A 20,245-nucleotide genomic window follows, 5' to 3' on the forward strand; every position below is an offset into this window, starting at 1 on the left:
CCAACAAAACAAAAACAAAGTAGCAGAAAGTCCTCAGGGCAAACATTTCATAGTAAATACCATGTTAATAGGTTAAAATAATAAGATTAAAGTTTCATTTTTTTTTTTTAGGTAGCTGCTGCAGTCTCTGAAAACCTTTGCTCTTTATTTTGACTAAATAATGTTTGATCCAAGTTATACTATTGTATAATATGGCATGAGCAGCAATGATTGCAGAATTTCTTGTGGCAGAGGTCATAGTATTAGTGGATTTAATTTGTTTCCAACCTTTTCTGTATTAGGAGAAATGAACCTAATGCAAACTAGATAATGTTATCTAGCTTGTTTTACTTAAACATCCCTTTGAAAACATGTGGATTTATGACCAAGAGTAGTCTGTCCTTCCCCCATTATAATTTTATTTTATTTTGACTTTTTAGTAATCGTTTTTAAACAGAAGACTTATAGGAAATAGTGTTACGAGTACCTATATACCTATCACCTAAATTTAATGTGTTAACATTTGCTTCACTTTTTTTTTTGTTAAAGTATTTTTTCACTTTTTTATAAAGTAAAACATAGAAAATGCACAAATTATAAAGGTATTCCTTACTACCTCACAGATGAAGAACTAGAACATTATTACTATCCTGCAAGCTCATCTTGTGCCCTTTTTAATCCCTAACCCATCCCTTGTCCCCACAGGTAACCAGTATATCAATTTCAAACACTATAGATCATTTTTCTTGTTTTTCAACTTATAAATGGAAAGAATCTACAGCATGAAATCTTTTGTGTCTGGCTTTTTTGTTGTTGTTGTTCCACATTGTAAAAGTCATTGATGTTATTGCCTGTCATTGTAGCTTATTTTCGTTGCTGTATATTGTTTCGTTGTACAAACATATCACAGTTTATTCTGTTCTTGGTAGCTATTTACATTGTCCTCTCTCTCCCTCTCTCCTCTTACAAACAGTACTGCTACCAGCATTCTTTTGGTGCATATATGCATGCATTTCTATTAGGAATATACCTAGGAATGGACTTGCAGGGTCATGGAGTATATGCATATTCAATTTAATAAATACTGATCTTCAGTTTTCCGAAGTGGTTGTACCACTTTACACTTCATATACTCTTAGGTGAGTCTCAGTCACTTCACATCCTTGCCAACACTTGGCACTTTCAGTCTTTTTAAGTTTAGTATTCTGATGTGTATGTAGTGGTATCTCTCTTTTTTAAACCTTTTGTTATAGAAAAGTTCAAATATATAAGAATAGAAAGACTAGTATGATAAAGTTCCATGTTTCCTAAAACCAACTTCAGTATTATTGGTAAAGGACCAATCTTGTTATATATAAGTTCCCACTGGACTATTTTGGAGCAAATCCTAGATATCATATTATTTTTTTCCATAATTTCTTCCAGTATGTGTCTGTAAAAGATAAGGATTTTTAAGGAACTGTAACTCTGATTTGATTATTATCCTGAAAAGTTAGCAGTAAATTCTTCAACATATTAAAGAATATAAAGTATGTTGTAGACAGCATGACTCTTCATCACTAATTATTAATACACATTTCTAAAATATTTTCTTATCCACACTAGCACTACTATAAACAAAATTAATAGTAATTCATAAATAGCATCTAATAACTAACCCATATTTACCTTTCTGCAATTGTCTCAACTGTCTTAATGTTGGTTTGTTTAAATCAGAATCCAGGAGCACTTGGCTGGCTCAGTTGGTAGAGCATGTGACTCTTGATCTCGGGGTTGTAAATTTGAGCCCCATGTTGGATGTAGAGAGTACTTAAAAATAAAATGTTTAAAAATAAATAAACCGGAATCCAAATAAGAGTCACACATTTGCATTGCTTTGGGTTGTTAATGCTTCTTAAGTCTCTTATTATAAAAGTAGTTCCTCCCTCCCACCCCTACGTTCTCTTACTGAAGAGACTGGGCCAGTTGTCCTGTGGAGTGTCCCACCTTCTGGATTTGTTCCGTTCAACCTTTGGATTTCCTATAAACTAGACTAGATCTAAAACTTCCTAATATGAAGGCTAAACATTTTTACTAAGAGTAGTTCATGGAGTTGCTGATGGCTCTGTATTCCATCTTACCAAGAGGCATGCACTGACTGGCAATCCCACAATTAATGATGCTGGCCATGTGACATCAGAGCTCAGGTTTTTCAAGAAGGGGGGGAACTTTGCGCTTATCTTATTACTTTTTATTGTAAGTGAGGGATTTAGGAAGCCTATGATTGGTCCAAGAGGACAGAAGGAGTTAGTGATTTGGCTGGGGTTAGACCTAGGAGCTTGATCTGTGCTCAGCCTCTCACCACTATATCCTGTTACTTTCTGCTATGATTATCTCTGTGTTTGTGTTCTTGCTAACTTTTTAAAAAATATATTATTCCGTGAGGATTTTCTCTAATCGACATTTAAATGACTTAGGATCTTCAGAAGGATAAAAAAATAATACAAACAATAAAGTATGGCTTTGCACATAAGTATAAAAATTTCAAGTGGTACAGAAGATCTAATTCTGTAGGAAAGTTTTAACTCTATTTTTCTTTGAAATACCCAGTGTTCAGGTGCTACTTTACTTTCTCTTTATGCTGACCAGGAAGGTGATGAATTGGTATTCTCAAACTCTCAAAGCAAAGTGCTAATAGATGAAAAATCATTAATTACTACTAGATCAATTATTTACATGTATAGTAAATATTAGCTGAACAATGCAACAAATGCAGGCAAACCATGATGCAAATCAATCTATGATTTTATATTAGGCTAACTGATTGCCTACAAATGACCATTTATTAGCCTTTTTGTAGAACTAATGTTTTCTCATAATTGATACATGGCTCAAAGAGAGGTAACATGGACAAAGGAGATATTAGTGACTTTTAAGATTACAGAATTGGCTTGGCCTTAGGTAGGTCCTATAAGAACTTAGGTCTTAAGGTCCAGGTCTTGACAAGTCACCTTTGTAGCTGTGTCCTTTATCTCCCTTCAGAAAGATAGTGTTCTCCAGCAGCTTGGAAATGAGGCCACCAAGCATGACAGAGAATATGGAGACCCTTTTTCTGGGCAACGGGGTGGGATTTTTAAGTTAGAATAGCAATATTTATAGTTACAGTTTCAGCCATTTAAAGGAAGCTTTCCTGGGGCTCCTGGGTGGCTTGGTCAGTTGAGAGACCAACTCTTGATTTTGGCTCAGGTCATGATCTCAGGGTTATGGACTCGAGCTCTGTGTCAGGCTCCCCGCTCAGCACGGAGTCTGCTGGAGATTCTCTCTCTCCCTCTTCCTCTGCCCCTCCCCCCACTCATACTCTTTCTTTCTCTCTCAAAACAAATAAATAAAATCTTAAAAAAAAATTAAGGATGCTTTCCTGGCTATATTTTAATCTTGTTACAAGATAATTTGTACTTTCTAGAGCGTGTGTCCCCTCAATAGAAGAAGGACTTTAAGAATTATATCAAGAGTTTAACTTCACCAGGAAATACCTGACTGTATTTCAAATTTGTCATTTCATTAATAGTCATTCATGTATATTTTCCTTTTACTGCATATATGTAATTTTCTAAATGTTTTTGTAAGTGCTTCATTTTCTAAGTCTTAATCTATGTATCTTAAAGATACATTTTTCATTGTGTTGAATTACATAATGCATATACTGTATTGTTTCCTTATTTCCTTATTTTGTTTCAAAGAAGCATGGGATTTTCACTTAAGTCGTGATTTCTGTCTCTTCTTTGAAGGTTCACATTGGTTACCTTCCTAACAAGCAAGTCCTTGGCCTCAGCAAACTTGCGAGGTAAGTATGACTGTGTGGTGAATAGGAAAACAGATTTGTAGGACCTGCCCTTATATGGCAAGAATCTCATAAGGCTTTCTTGACTGGTGTGGATCTAACTTGGAAGTCACGTTGCTACTTAAAATTTATGGTTGCAGAGACAAACATATTTGGAGGACCTGAAACACAAATCCCTTTTCTTTTCACCCCTCACTGCCTTCCTCCCATACCTTCCAACCCTCTTCCACCAGCACATCCTTAAAGTCTTAGCTCATACCCTTTTCTGTAGAGCTTTCCTTGACTAGAAAGGATCCGAGGGTGCGTTCAGTCCAGCCCCCATACTTAAGGGTGGTTTAGTTAACTGGTGGGAAGAGGAAACTTGCGCAGGGGTCTCATCGCACTGCACTGTTTTCAGACTTTTAATCAAACTACTGTTGGGGGTCTCAACCCCACTGCACCTGGGTATCTCCGGGCATCTCTCGGGGGTCCTGCAGGGCCATTCATTCACTTCTGGTTTCTTTACCTCTGCAGACATGAGACTGTGCTGTGCCTTTCTTGGCTTTCTCAGCAATATTCTGAAACAATAGTTACTCTCCTATTTCTCTCTTTTCTAATACAGTCTTCTTTCCCATTCTTTCCTGTGGGTTCATGCCTTTTAAAAAATTCCTTTGCTACTATTTTTATTTCAGCTTTAGGAAGGAGAAGTAATGGACAAGTATGGTCATCTATGTTTAACTGGAAATCAACTTGAGGATGTGTTCATATATCTCTGATAGGCTCAGTCACCAATACTTTATTGCCCCTAAATATTCTTTTTTTTTGTAATTTCTTTGTATAGAGTTAGTGAGTCCTGGGTATGGGGAAATGCTAGGAGGTGTGTGTGTGTGTGTGTGTGTGTGTGTGTGTTGAGAGAGAATTAAGAACAAAATGAGTGAAGGGCGCCTGGGTGGCTGAGTTGGTTAAGCGTCTGCCTTCAGCTCAGGTCCTGATCCCAGGGTCCTAGGATCGAGCCCCACATCTGGCTCCCTGCTTAGCAGGGGAGTCTGCTCCTCCCTCTCCCTGCTTGTGCTCTCTGTTGCGCACGTTCTCTCTCCCTCACTCTCTCAAATAAATAAAATCTTAAAAAATAAAATAATTTTTTTAAAAAAAGAACACAATGAGGGAATAGGTGATGAACATATAGTCAAGTGCCCCTCACCCTTTAAAATAAACCAAGCTAGGTGTGGATAATTTGAGGTTATAGTGACTGTATCAAAATTGGAATAAATGAATCTTTGTGACCAACTAACTATACAATGGCTCTGATGGGTTCCTGCTGCTTCTCCACGTAGACGCTGGGATTCACCACAGTCCTGAAATGGTGGTCCAGCTCTTTTTCAGTTCTGTGCTGGAATCTGTAAAAACCACCCTGTCAGCCTGATAGCTGCTCTCCACAGCTCTTCTTTTTACTTTGTTTTCACTTCCACTTTCTCACTCATTTCCTCTGTGGATTAAGGAGAGAGTAGGTAGAGGAGAGAAATTTAACTTCCCTAGTTTCTGACCTCATTCCTGCTCAGCACTCTCTCCATCAGACAGGGCTACTTGGTACCATGAAAAGATGTTTTTATATCATAACTGTAACTGCTTCACTGCAGAAAGGCTCTTAACACAAATTGAGAAACATCTCACCACTTTTCAGTGATCTGTACCCAGTGGCAATGCCAAGGGGTGGCTGAAAAAGGGTATTGGTGGTGATGGCAGAAAATAATCCTAGTATAATTTCTCTTAGCAACCCCCTCCCTAATAACTTACTCCTAAATGATAAATAAAGTCATGTCAACTGTGAACGGAAGTGTCTTTACTGAAATTGGTTATTCTTACTGTTTTATAAGACGCAGTCTAAGTAAAGTCAGTGTGGTTGCCCTGTAAACCTAGCTTTAGGCACAGCCCCGTGGCATGCTCCCTTCCAGCAAGATTGCTAACTCTATGCTTTTCCTATATGGAAATTCTGGCACTGCTGATGCTTTTAACAGACTGTCCATATGTGAAAGATATGTAGTGGATAGTTTTCACATTATAAGGAAGCTTGGTAAACCATATTAAGCCTTGGTCTAAATGTAAGTAGCCTTCTCTAGAAGACCATGCTGTGTAGCCCATGGGTAATACTATGGAAATGGATTCTTGAGTAATCCAGTGAGACCTTGGAATAAATGGTAATTTAGGGGTAGAAAGGAATAATCTTTAGTTACTTCCTTTCCTAGTGAAATGGAAAGATCTCTAATAACTAAGCTTTTATGAAACAATACAAAGGAGTTGATTATTAGCATGGGGATTTGTCCTTATGCTAATGGGATTAAAACTTTAAAAAAAAAAAAAAAGGAACACTAAACCAAAGAACAGAGTGTATGTTACTTTCAGATATTTGTAAAAAATTTGATTGAAGGATCTATTAAACAGGAAAGAAGGCTAAGATTTTATCCAACCACTTATTTCTTATAAGAAGTAGGAATATTTAGGGAATGAAGAGTAATAAAGAAAGCTGGATGTCTTAGCAAAACTTCACTGCTCATTTTAATCTTGTATGTGAAGTCTGTTATATGCTTGCCTTTAAACGAATGACCTTTCAGTGCCAGGGAAGTCAAATATCAAACAGTAAAGCCTTAAGTAAGAAGAAAATGCCAGAAGTGAGTTGATCTGGTTTAACTCTAGTAGAAGTCTAGAGTAAATGTAGTTTGAATAGAAATTCCTTTTGTTGGGGTCCGTGGATGGCTCAGTCAGAGGAGCATGCGACTCTTGATCTCAGGATCATGAGGTCAAGCCCCATGTTGGGTGTAGAGATTACTTAAATAAATCTTAAAAAAATAAAATCTTTAAAAAAGGGTCCTTTTGTTGCTGAAAATGCATTGAACATATATTCATTTTCTTGCCTTAGAATAACTGAGTGAACATAATTAAATCTTGAATATAGAACTGAAGTGCCTCAGGATAGCCATGGTTAATCTACTTATTGAGCATCGACTGTGAAAGGGTATTGTGTCAGCTACGATGGCTGCTGGAAAGGACACAGCCACTGCCTTCAAGAAGGGTGGACAGTGTGAGGCAGCAGGTACCTCTGAAATGCCTGGTTTGGAGCTCTGAGTTCAGAGGAGCCAATAGGACTGTGGCCTGGCAGGGTTGAAGAGACCGAGAGGTGGAAGGCTGGGCAGAATTCTAAATGAAAGAGAAATTCCTTTAGGTATAGTTAATACATAATAAGCAAAGGCAAATAAGAGGGTAGGCACAAGGCCATATTCCAGTGGATAGGGAGCAGATTAATTGGTAGAAATAAGAGATTTAGGCAGGGATGACTGCAAGATAGCTGGAAAGATAGGGTGGGCATTAGATTACAAGGGGAACATTCTTTTTTCCTCTATTATAAAAGTAACATACTTACCAATTAAGCTTAAATACAAATGAGTGAGTAAAGGGAAAGCCTTCCTTTCTATTTCCATTCCTCAACATGAAAACTAGAGATCTCTTGTCTCTTGACTAGAGATTGTCCTTCTGGAAAATTTCTTTGCAAACACAACCACAGAGCTCTTTAAAACTAGCAAAAACTAAACAGAATAAAAAAGGGAGATCATACCCCACATTCTATACTACAACTTGTGCTTTTTGTTTGTTTCTTAATTTTTAATTTTTTTAAAAGTAATTCCAACATGGGGCTCAAACTCACATCCTGAGATCAAGAGTCACATGCCAGGCGCCCCTTGTTGGTATTTTTAATTTAAAAACTTTGAAATCCCTTGGACATCTTTTAGTCCAAAAAGTCTGAGTTCATTTTAATGGCTACATAGTATTTCTTTAATTGTTTAATATAATTCATTTAAACAGTCTTTGATAGAAGTATAGTTTATAGTTTGAGACTATTGTCAAAAATGCTTTTGTGAATATGTTTTATATATTGTAAATTACTGGAATTAAATTGCAGGGTTCAGGGCAGCTGAATTTTTGATATTACCAAATTGCTCTCCAAAAAAAAGCATATCAGTTTATATGGTCAAAGGGTGTGTGTTTCTCCACTTTTGCCAACACTGGGTTTCATCACACTTTTCAATCTTCCCCAAACTGATAAGTGGAAAAAGGTACCTGGTGTTTTAATGTATTTTTTTAAAACTTGCATTTCTTTAGTAGAGTTTGAATCCCTATAGAAACGTCCTGCTTTTAGTTAGCTTTGCTAATTTTTCTATTGGATTGCTTATCTTTTTATTACTGATTTGTATGACCTCTTTGAATGTTAAACCAGTTAGGTCAGGTGCTGCAAATAATTTTTCCAGGCTTGTCATTTGTCTTCTGATTTTGTTTTAAAATATCATTTTTCCACAAAGGAGTTTTAAAACTTTTATGTAGTCATAAACTCATGTTTTTGGGTTATTTTTATGGTCTTATTTTTATGTTTAACTCTTTGCTCCATCTGGAATGTACTTTGGTGCAAGGAGTGAGAAAGAATCCATCCATTGCCATTGTATGCTCACTGACCTCCTGCAGCACCCCCATTTCTCTCCTGTTACCATGCTGCCTTCTTGCCATCTTTGCTGCCACTCTCTGTTGGGCCTTTCTTATGTTCTTTATGCATTATAAAACTCTGAACTCCTCCTTGTCTCTGATCTCTCAGTGTCTTTAAATCTGTTCTCATACACTGCTAGGATGTACTTTCTAAAGTGTGGATTTGATGATGCTGCTCCTTCGTAGCTCCCCATAGCTTTTAAGATAAAGTTCAGACTCCTTACTTTAGCTGAAAAGTCCCACTGTGATCCACCTCCACCTCCTGCTGCTTTTTGCTCTTTGCTCTAACCATAGTTGAGACTTTGCAGCCTGGTGATAAGTCAAGTTATATGAAGACATCAAAAATACCATTAAGATTTGCAAGGGTTAAATTATACCATCCACCTGCAAAGGAGCTACCAGATAACTTTCCTAGTTGCCAGAGGAGGAAAAAGAGGAGAGAAAGCATAATGCAACAAAGGAAACAGAGGACCTAGCATAGATTTTATAAGACCAATAAGTGGGCAATTCAGATAAGATGTCTACTTAAATCCAATACCTAATTATGTCCCCTTTATTAAAAAAAATTATAAAAGTTAAAAATAAAAAGGAAAATTTATCAAAGGAGACAAGATTGGCCCTCTTATATTGAGGAACTTTGTATAATAAAAGTGGTCATGAATCTTTTTTTAATTTTTTGGTCAAATTGGTTCAAAACAGAAAACAGGAACTGGACTAAATGCATAGAGAAACTGACAAACCTGAAAGAAGTGAGTGGAACACTAATTACCTCTCAGTGTTGGTCACACACTCTACTGACTGAGCCAGCCAGGTGCCCCCCAAAACCATTTAAAACTAGCAAAAACTAAACAGAATAAAAAAGGGATGGGCAAAAATTTATACAAAACACAGTAATAGGATTTTGGCCAAAAGGCAAACTTTAACTTAAAAAAAAAAAAAAAGAAAAGAATAGGCGATTGTGTAACAAGAATAGTTGAAATTAATACAAAACTATTTTTAAAAATGAGCTTTTTGGAAGTTAAAGTTCTTTTAAATTCCTTTGATATGATAGACAATCATATCAAATAACCCTAATAAATAAAGTTAAGGGATACAAATTAATATGCAAAAGTTAGTTGTGTTTCTACACATTAATAACAAACTGTCAGAGAAATTAAGAAAACAATCCTATTTACAATTGCACCAATACTTAGGAATAAATTTTAGCAAACAGGTGAAAGATCTGTACACTGAAAACTATAAGACATTAAATGAGAGAAATTGAAGAAGATACAAATAGATATCTCATGTTCTTGGATTAGAAGAATTAATACTGATTAAATGTCCATACTACCTAAAGAAATCTACAGATTCAATGCAATCCCTCTCAAAATTTCAATGGTGTTTTTCACAGAAATAGAAACAACAATCCTAAAATTTGTATGGAACCACAAAGGACCCCGAATAGTCAAAGCTATCCTGAGAAAAACCAAAAAAGCTGGAGACTTCACACTTTCTAATTTCAAACTAAATTACAAAGCTGTAATAATCAAAACAGAATGGCATTGCCATATAAATAGATACATAGACCAGTGGAATGGAATAGAGAGCTCAGAAATAAACCCATGCATATATGGCCAATTAATTTATGACAAAGGAAGAATAAGGGAAGGATAGTATCTTTAATAAATGGTTTTGGGGGGCACCTGGTTGGCTCAGTCAGTAGAGCGTGTGACTAAGCTGATGTAGTTGACTCTTTGGTTCATGAGTTTGGCCCCACATTCGATGTAGAGATTACTAAAAAATAAACTTGGGGCACCTGGGTGGGTCAGTTGGTTAAGCATCTGCCTTCAGCTCAGGTCATGATCCCAGGGTCCTGGGATAGAGCCCTGCGTAGGGCTCCCTGCTCAGTGGGGAGCCTGCTTCTCCCTCTGCCTGCCACTCTCCCTGCTTGTGCACTTGCTCACTCACTCTCTCTCAAATAAAATTTAAAAATAAATAAAACTTAAAAACTGGACTCCCTTCATATACTATACACAAAAATCGACTTAAAAAGTGATTGAATATAAGACCTGAAACCATAAAACTAGAAGAAAACATAGGGGGTAAACTTCTTGACATTAGTCTTGGTGATGATTTGACACCAAACATAAAAGCAACAAAATAAAAAACAAGTGGGACTACATCAAACTAAAATGCCTCTTCATAGCAAAGGAAACCATCAACAAAATGAAAAGGCAACCTACAGAAGGGAGAAAATATTTGCAAATCACCTATCTGGTAAGGGGTTAATGTGCAAATATATAAAGAACTCGTACAACTCAATAGCAAAGCATCAATCCAATTAAAAAATAGGCAGAGGAACTGAATAGACATTTTTCCAAAGAAGATATACAGATGCCCAACAGATACATGAAAAGGTGCTTAATTTCATTAATTGCATTAGGGAAATGCAAATCAAAACCACAATGAGATATCACCGCACAACTATTAGAATGGCTACAGTACTATCAAAAAGACAATGTAAGTTCTGGTGGGGCTGTGGAAAAAAGGGAACCCTTGTACACTATTGGTAGGAATGTAAATTGATGCAGCCTCTATGGAAAACAGTATGGAGATTCCTCAAAAAATTAAAAATAGAACTAGCATATGATCCAGCAATCCTAATTCTGGGTATATATCCAGAGGAAGTGAAGATAGGATATTAAAGAAATAGCTCTACTCCGATGTTCATTGTTCTCACTGGGGGGAAAAAAGATAAATATGTGAGGTGATGGGTGTATTAATTAACTAGATGGGGGATTTTTTTCCCCAATGTATACGTATGTTAGATCACAATGTACACTTTGTCTTTAAAATCTTTGTCAATTATACCTCAGTAAAGCTGAAATTTTTAAAAAACCTGTGCTTTGGAAATAAATTTATAGCCACAAACGCTTTCATTATTGAATAAGAAACCCAACAAATAAACTAAACATTCAATATTTTTTTTAAAGAAAAAGCAAGCTTAATAGGACAAATAGGAAAGAAGTAAGAAAAATAAAATGATTAAATTAGAAAATTTAAAAAAGAATAGAAAACATAAATCCAAAAGATCATATACCATAGATTGCTTAGCAGTCTGATTGAGAGGAGAAATACACCTAGAAATGAGAGGCTATGTAACCAGAAATATGCTTTAGAAACTTTAAATCTTTATGAATAAGTTTAAAAAGATGGAGAGAGAAGGGAATGAGCCAAGAGTTGGAAAACTTGGATAAATTAGTAGCCATTGGAAAAAGTCAAATTAATGTTGGGAGTGGGGTGGTAGGGAAAGGGGTGGATGATCAATTTAATAGACAACCTCCAAGTAACCACTAATTCCAGTGTTGTTTAAATTATTCAAGAGCATGGAAAAACCTGAAAAGCTACACAATTAATTTGATGAAGCTGCCTGTCTCTGACAAAAGTCTGATAAAACTAGCATTTAAAAAGGTGATAGACTAATCCCACTTATGAATATAGTTGAAAAATCCTAAATATTAACTCCTACTTTAACAGGTTCAAGTACTGTTTCCATCATGACCCAGGGAGATTTATTCCAAGAATACAGAAATGGCTTAGATTAAAATTAAGAACTACTGATTCTGGGACTATGGTAAACTAGATAGTAATGATATCCCTCCTAGTATAGCTTACTAAGATAGAATGTGTATGAACATTTCAAACGTTGGGGAAAATGTAAGGCAGTTCCAGTGAGAATTCACAAGAATTAGTCAGCACTGGAGTCAAAGGCAGGGTTCTGTCCTCCTATTCCACCCCAAATTGGGAGAGATATTACCTGTTAGCTTTGTTCTGGGGAGAGCAGGAAAAAGAACACATAGCCATGTATTCACAAGGGTTTAGGCTCAGAATTCACATCACCATGTTTGATCTTCAGAAAACCCAGGGCAATAATTAAAAATGTTGCCAAGGAGGTAGCCTTTTAGCACCTAGCAGAAACAAGTGCTCATTCTCTGATGCACTTTTATTTTGGCTTCAGAGAATTCCCACAAATGATATTCCAAGGAGCATGAATTCACCAAAAGTAAAAGAAAAGCCACCATGAGTCAGAGTCAGCTGAAACAAATGGCCAAAGAGGGCAGAGGCTGGAGCTAATAGACACAGAACATACAACAAATATGTTAGAAAATAAGAATCCTGAGGGACGCCTGGGTGCCTCTTGATTTCGGCTCAGGTCATGATCTCAGGGTCATGAGATCGAACCCCATGTCTGGCTCCACACTCAGTGGGGAGTCTGCTTGGGATTCTCCCTCCCCCCACCTCTCTCTTTAAAAATAAATAAATAAATCTTAAAAAAAAAAGAATGCAGAAAGTTTGGCAAAGGAATAAACTTTTAGAATTAGACTGGGAAAAAAAGGACCAAATAAAATCTCGAAAAAAAAGTGAAAATTGGATTTGAAGCCCAATACAATCACATTTCTGGGTGGCTCAGTCAGTTAAGCATCAGACTCTTGATTTCAGCTCAGGTCATGATCTCAGGGTCTTGGGATCAAGCCCCGCATCCAGCTCCACACTCAGTGGGGAATCTGCTTGAGGATTCTCTCTCTCCTTCTCCCTTTGCCTCTCCCCCGGCTCGTGTGCTCTCTCTCTCTCAAATAAATAAATACAAATAAATAATACAAATAAATACAAAAAGATCGACAGCAGCTTAGACACAGCCAAAAATAGTGAACTGGAAGAAAGGTCTGAAGCAATTGTATTCAGAGCTAGGTGGAAAATATGGGTGAGAACGTAAGAGATGTGGAAGACTGAGGAGGTCAAATATATCCTTAATTGAAATTCCTGGAGGTAACAGAGGCCATGGGGTAGGTGCAATATTAGAGAAGGTGATGGCTGAAAATGTTTCTGAAGCACGTGCAAAAAAATCAGTCTTTAGATTTAGGAACCCGAATGAATCCCAAACAACACAAAAAATTAAATCCCCACCTGGACACAACATAGAAAACCTCAGAGTACACATAATGAAATATCATAAAAGCAGCTGCAGAGAAAACATTACCTACAAGGTAACAGCAATTAGACTGATGATTGTTTGCCAATGGCAATATTAAAAGGCAGATGAGGTGCACCTGGGTGGCTCAGATGGTTAAGCGTCTGCCTTCGGCTCAGGTCATGATCCCAGTGTCCTGGGATCGAGCCCTGCATCGGGCTCCCTGCTCCGCAGGAAGCCTGCTTCTCCCTCTCCCACTCTCCCTGCTTGTGTTCCCTCTCTCTCTGTGTCTCTCTCTGTCAAATAAATAAATTTTAAAAGTCTTAAAAAAAAAGGGCAGATGAATATTAGTGTTAAATTAGAACTCTTTTCAACAACTACCTCTCAACACATTATCTTAAAGAAAGAGGGCCAAATAGTTTTTTTTTTTTAAATTCAGGGAAGCTATATGATTATCTTTAATGCTGAGAAGACAGAAATTCAACGCCTTCTGCTTACTTGAAAATGAAAACCGAATAAACCAGGAATAAATTATAAACTCTCTAAGCATAGGGACCCTGTTCATCACATAATCATATATGTAGAAGGCACTCAATAAAGATCTGTGTGAATGGCCTTTCTTTGACCTGAGAGTGGCTATTTACCAGCAACCGGCAGGTATCATCGATGATAGTAAAATGTTACAGGCATTCCTATTAAAGTATAGAGCAAAATATGAGTGCCCAGTATTGCCACTGTTGTCTAATGTACCTGAAATTCTACTTGAGAGAACGAAATGATGACTATGAGAAGGAAGACATTACTAATTTTTAAATCAATGGCATCTCTTATTCATACAACAGAAATTAATCACCTGGAAAGCTATGAGAAGTCATATATAGAGATTTGACCTAGAAGAAATAAGGCATATTTCCTATCCAGGAGCTTGAACAGCATCCTTCCTCAGGTTTTTGTTCAAAATCAAAAATATATAATTGTATTCATCCAATGGTATAAACCAACCAGAAACATGAAGAAGAATCAGGGTGGCTCCTGCCTTCAGTTTGAGTGGTAAACAGGGCAGCATATTTTGGCTATAATGGGTATAAAGGAGCAACTTTTCAATTTTATCTGAGCATTATAGTGGGGGGGGGTGGGGCCGTGGGAAAGAGCCATAAAATGCCTCCTAGGTGAAGTGATCCTTAAATTGAGTCCAAATTCATGACTAAAAGGCCACGTTTTAAAGAAAAGATCCTTAATGTGAATTGTTATCCTCGAATAGGTAATTCATGTGGCCATCTTTACATTTCACGACTAGAGTGAAAGATGTTGAAAGGGGAAAATCCGTCACTTGACAGATTGTGTTATAAGCCAAGATCAGGAGGTTTTTATTTTGGGGAGTTAATCATACCGAGTGCTTATATAGATGTAGCTTATAAAGAGATGTCTGAAGAAGTCTGTTCAGTTCTAATCTGATTATCCTAATAGGTTTAGTGGGTACAGTAGTTGACAATGGCCTGCTATTAATTAACAAATAGTCTTTTTATTTTTAACTTGAACTTGAAGCTCTGATTAAACAATATGATTAATTAGAACACTTGAGACTTGGCCTGAAATTGATGACTTCGGACCTCTAAAATCATTGTGTTTTTCCTAAGTGAATATGCACATAATTCTCTCTCTCTCTTTGGGGACATAGGGAACTGCCACTCTGTGTCATACTTGATGGTTTCCTCAGGACCCTCCCACTTCTCATTTCCATGTAGTTTTTGTATCTTTCCTCCTCTTAGAAGCATTAATCTCCTGCCCACACCCTACAATTGCTTCGATAAAGTCCTTTTGGTCTTTTGAGGAAGGCTTGCCAATTCCACTTCAAACAAATTTATGATTAACTAAAACAATTCTTTCTTTTCTAGGATTGTAGAAATCTATAGTAGACGATTACAAGGTAAACTTTTAAACTTTTATTTACAGAAAAACTTTGTTTTTCTTAAGGAAAAAGTATTTTTTGTTGTTCTCATTACACATGTAATACATATGACTTACCAAAGTCAAAACCTCATAGGAATATAACCTAGAAAGGGAAAGTCTGCAGTGTTTCAAGCCTCCAGAAGAAATCATTGTTGTATGTGCACATTCCTTCATATTTTGTGCATCTACCAACATTTTAAAATCAATTTATTATATTTTTAAATGGGCTCATATTGTATGTAATGGGCTTCACTTTTTTCCCCTATTTTTTTTTTCACTTAACAAATCAAACATTTTTTTCCCACATGCATCTTATTCATTTTGCTGGCTGTTTAGCATTCCATTGTACGGCTGTGCTGGGGCTTGATTTAACCAATCCCTGCTCTAATAGGCAGTTGAAAATTTTGTCAGTTTTCAAATAGATGCGATGCTGCCGTGAACACTTTAATATGTTTTCAAAGGCGAATTTTTTATTCAGCACAGGGACTGCATTGTTTAGGTTAGATTCTTGGTTTTCAGCTTTACATACAATTCAATAATTGGGTTTAGTGCTCTTGTTAATCCTGTCGCGAGCTATTTATTCATCTGCATGGAGGTGCTTGTCATCAGTTGGTCTTCCGCACGCCTAAGAGACAGTTGTCATTCTTACCCACTCCCTGCAGTGGTGCTGACCTGCAGATGAGGGAATGGAACAGCTGTCTCCTGTGGGCGGCAGACAAAGCAAACTGGTAAAAGCTGGTGTGTCTTGGTTCTGATGCCTCACAGAAGTCTGCTTTTTAAGATTCCAAATATTCTAAAGACAATGAATATTCTAAAGACCGCTGCGTCAGACTCTTCAACGGAGCTTCTTGTCACCCCCACAGTTCAAGAGCGGCTGACGAAACAAATTGCCGTAGCAATCACAGAAGCCTTGCGGCCTGCTGGAGTTGGGGTGGTGGTTGAAGCAACGTAAGTCCATATTTGTCCTTAATGATGTCATCGTGGTGCACGGAAATGGTATTTAGTGCTGCTCTGTTTTTCCAGCACCAGGTGATGCCACATCATCGACACTGTCACGTTTTCTGTCTCTGACCTGAAGCTTTCTTTTTTTTTTTTTTTACCTCTTGCATTTGCTGTGTGGCCGATACAGGAATCAGAGTACGGGAGACTGGTTTTGTTTTGTTTTCAATGGGGATGGTGGGGGTGTCGGGAGTCATCAGTCTAAGCGTGGTGATTTGTGCAACCAGTAGCATTTTATGTCTTCTCTTGATTTCTTCTTTGGCTCTTTGTTGCTCCAAGCAGACTTTTCCTAATATTTTGTCACACATTTTAAAAAATGGAGCTAAAACTGGGTCTAAAGGGCATCTGAAGAAACTTCTTTAAGTTAGAATGAATGATGAGAATTGCACACATCTTGTCCATTCTTCTGACATGACATGAGCTCTGTGCAGTGCAGGCTGTCCAGCTTCACCAGGTTGCTTACACACACTGGGATCACTGTTCCCTGGATTCTGCCTGGTTACACCAGCATACTTCAGTATTTCTCCAAATACCTAAGCTAATATTGTGCTGTTTGGGTCCTACAGATGGAGCAGGTGAGAATTCTGAATTTCTTTTTATCCAGAAGTTGTTTTTATTTCTGTGGACCCCTTGTATTATTTTCACCTAGGAAGAAAATTCCCTTGTTTCCCCTTCTGCTAGATGCATCAAAGATTCAACCACTGCTAAGAATAAGAGCTATATGACTAAGAAACATAAATAAAAGTTTTCGGTCACATTTGTCTAAGAAGTGATCTTTGGATCAGTTGGTAGCTATGAACTCAGTATAATCAGATTTAATTTTTTGGCCTGCTTTTGACTTTAAAAACCAAACCAGCAACTGTCTATTTCTTTAAGCCACCTCTGTTGTCTTGTTTTGTAGACACATGTGTATGGTAATGCGAGGGGTACAGAAAATGAACAGCAAAACTGTGACCAGCACGATGTTGGGTGTGTTCCGGGAAGACCCAAAGACTCGGGAAGAGTTTCTAACTCTCATTAAGAGCTGAACTTCAGTGTGTGTCGTGTGCTTTGAGGATCGTGTCACTAATAGCGTTGTTTGGTCTTAATTGTTTGTACATTCCATTTTCAATTGTTAACAGATGTGAACTTTATTCCTTGTCACTAATGGTGTTTAATAATTATTTATAGCAAATCAAATAAAAATAATTAACAAAGGGGTGAGCCCTCTACTTTCTTCTTGCCACCTTTTAGTGGTAACTTTCAAGGAAACTGCCCATAGTGTAAGTTACATGCACAAAACCACTGCCATTTGGATAACCTTGAGGGTGCTGGGAAGGAAGAAAAATACAAGTATTTTGTTCAAATACTATGGTAATTGGGTTCATAAGCATAGGAATGTTGGGAATGGGGGAAAACTATGGCCAATATACTATCCCCCCAAATGGTGTAGTGCTTAAAATAATTTTTGTACACTGTGCAGCATCACTCTGCAAACTCAGAGTCCAACAGGTTTCACTTTAATCACATTTATTAAACTGCCAGGGCACTTTATTTTTTATATATTTATTTTTTGACTATCCAGTTGTAACGTTAGTCACCAAAGGCAGGTGGTGGAATATCTGTTTTTGATTTTGTGAGTTAAAAAGGCACATTTCCACTTTCTATTCTTTTTTTAAATTCAAGTACAGGGAATTAGTTCCTATTGTTTACAAGTGTATTCTCATGTCAACACACAGGGATTTAGGCATTTAACTCTCTGTGCCTTGATGAGAATATCACACCACTGAGAGTGTAGGTATCTTGGCCTTTTTTTTAAAAGCCATTATTCTATGAGACTTAAGTACTGACCCTGCAAATAACTAGTCCTCACTGTTTTACCTTTAGGAGTTTCTTGCAAGCTTACTTTGTGTATTCCTTGGAGATGCCTCAAAACTTTTTTTTTTTTTATCTTAACAAATATTTTTCTAAGTATTTCCAGAAACTTTTGAGAATGTCCATCATTTTCAGGTCTGCAGAACCATAGCTTCTGTGAATAGGAAAGCATGCAGAATGAACTGTGGACTGCATTGTGAGTGATATCCAATGTTCAATGAAAGCTACATTATTGGTATCTGTGAAAATGTACTGTAATTTTCTGGAATTACTAGAAATTATTGGAAGCCACCATACTGGTTCCTCTTGTGCTCCATATGGGTCTTGTCTTCAGCGTAACTGTTTAAGTGGTATACAGGTCTTCTTGTCCAGGAAGCTGTTGCCTTATTAATGACTCAAAATTTCCTCCACTGGGGCAGTCTGGGCCAAATTAAAATAAACAAACAAAAAAACCCAACTTCCCTGCAAAAACAAAACCACAGTCATTCCATGGAAAAGTCTCTTATTTAGTTGACATTGTGCTCTTCAAATTTATTCCATTACCTTAAGAAAAATTAACTACAGTGATTACTATAACCTTGAGAGTCCTGTCTCTGCCATTTTGATGTCATTTGCCTTATGATGGGACAAGATGGCGGAAGTGCTGTTTTTTTAAAAAAAAATTCTTCCCTACTTGTATTTCCTATATTTTTCTATATTTGGAGTTTCTGAAGTACAATGGTAATTTATTTTGAGTTCCTTTTAAAATCTAATGTGATATAAACATTATCCTGCTTAATAGACATTTAGAAGTAGAATTAGACACTCATGTTTGGTATTTTAAAGTAAAAACAGATGTGACTTGGAGGACCAAAGAAATTGTTAGCTATAAATTCATCTTTCTGAGATCAATTGTATTCCTTTTTAATGAGTCTCTGTTCTAACATTGCCTGGAAGTGTTCTTATAAAGGTCTAATGTATCTACAGGCTGTCGTCTTATTGGTAAATGCAAAGTAATAACCTTGTCTGTTTTACTCTAGTCGGTAGTACTTTAAAATTACCTTTTCATATCCATGGCCTCGAGTCCATTTTGGGGATTTTTAAGAATTTGATGCATTTAGGTATACTGTTCAATTAAATTGTTTGAATTTTATGTGTGTGTATATCTATTCCTGAAGTTGGTTCTATTGAAATTATTAAAGTGTTGTAACTTAGTTTCTTGTGGAAGTAGTTTCTTTTTGAACCATTTTTATAACTATACCAATAAATTAGATTATTTTAATTGTATTCTCTTTACCGAGGATACCCATCATAAGGGTTTCCCTGAGTCATCAAGCTATTAGAATATAAATCCCAGTGGCAGTACAAATTAACCTGGGGTTCTCTGTCTTCCTTTGGTATTTGGTTTGGGTAATACTGTCCTCACCCTCTGGCTGGTAAGGGAAGAGAAGGTCTGGGGTAAGAGCGAGGAATCTGAGTGGCCCTGGTGTCCCTGTTGTCCTAAATCTAAGTCTGGGAAACTGCAGCCTTCTGAGAACTGGCACTGTTTCTGTGTGGGAGCTATTGGAGAAAGAAGAGCAGGCTGGGGCTGGGAGCCGGGCAATGCAAGGAGTGGAGGAGAGTTTCCTTCCTTCTTCTAGGGAAGAGCCTGCCTTGGACAAAACTTCCGAGTAAGTGTGAAGGTTTTGCTGCCTCTTTTTTGTCTGTGCCTGGTGACCTCATCATTCCCTCCTTTGGGGGCGTTCTTCTCCCTATTTTCTGCTCTACCTAGGCAGAGGCCCCTGCCCTCACTGATGTGCCCAGGTGTTGGGGTCTGGAGTGGTATGCTGCTCCTCGAAGGACTTTGTAGACTGTTGGGTAATGAATCTAGTCTCCCAAACTAGGAATGCTTATTGAACAAACATGCCTAAAACCACAACTCACAAGTGTCAGTAAAACAATGAGCTGCTCAACTAAGTGGAAGAGCAGTTGCAAACACCAAAGGTGTTGAGAATGTCATCAACACAGAACACTTAAATGCACACCGAAGGACCTGGGTCCTCTCGCTGATAGTGAGAAGAGGAAGTCTCAGTAGATGAGCTCAATGCCAATTATAAATACCAGATAGCCCCAACCCTCCAGAGGCATTTGCTTTAGTTTAGTCTTTATTATGGAAAAAAACATACAACCATAGACAGTACATAATTACATGACCCCCATGTACCCAT

The 20,245-nt window shown here is 37.3% G+C and overlaps 1 protein-coding gene across 2 annotated transcripts in view; it reads left to right on the forward strand.

Moving 5' to 3' along the window:
• GCH1 (GTP cyclohydrolase 1) overlaps positions 1-19,252 on the forward strand; it is a 47,295-nt gene extending 28,043 nt beyond the window's left edge. Inside the window, exons 3-6 of one of the 2 annotated variants that reach the window (XM_034992378.1) lie at positions 3,747-3,802; positions 15,152-15,183; positions 16,070-16,154; positions 17,107-19,252. In XM_034992378.1, the coding sequence (XP_034848269.1) occupies positions 3,747-3,802; positions 15,152-15,183; positions 16,070-16,154; positions 17,107-17,233 (300 nt within the window). In that variant the 3' untranslated portion in view covers positions 17,234-19,252. Of the gene's footprint in view, positions 1-3,746; positions 3,803-15,151; positions 15,184-16,069; positions 16,159-17,106 lie in introns of those variants that run through there. The other variant, XM_034992379.1, reaches the window with a different exon arrangement.
• Positions 19,253-20,245: the final 993 nt, after the last annotated feature.

Source organism: Mirounga leonina, unplaced genomic scaffold (genome assembly GCF_011800145.1).
Source record: "Mirounga leonina isolate KUSES-001 unplaced genomic scaffold, KU_Mleo_1.0 Mir_82, whole genome shotgun sequence".
Taxonomy (NCBI): Eukaryota; Metazoa; Chordata; class Mammalia; order Carnivora; family Phocidae; genus Mirounga; species Mirounga leonina.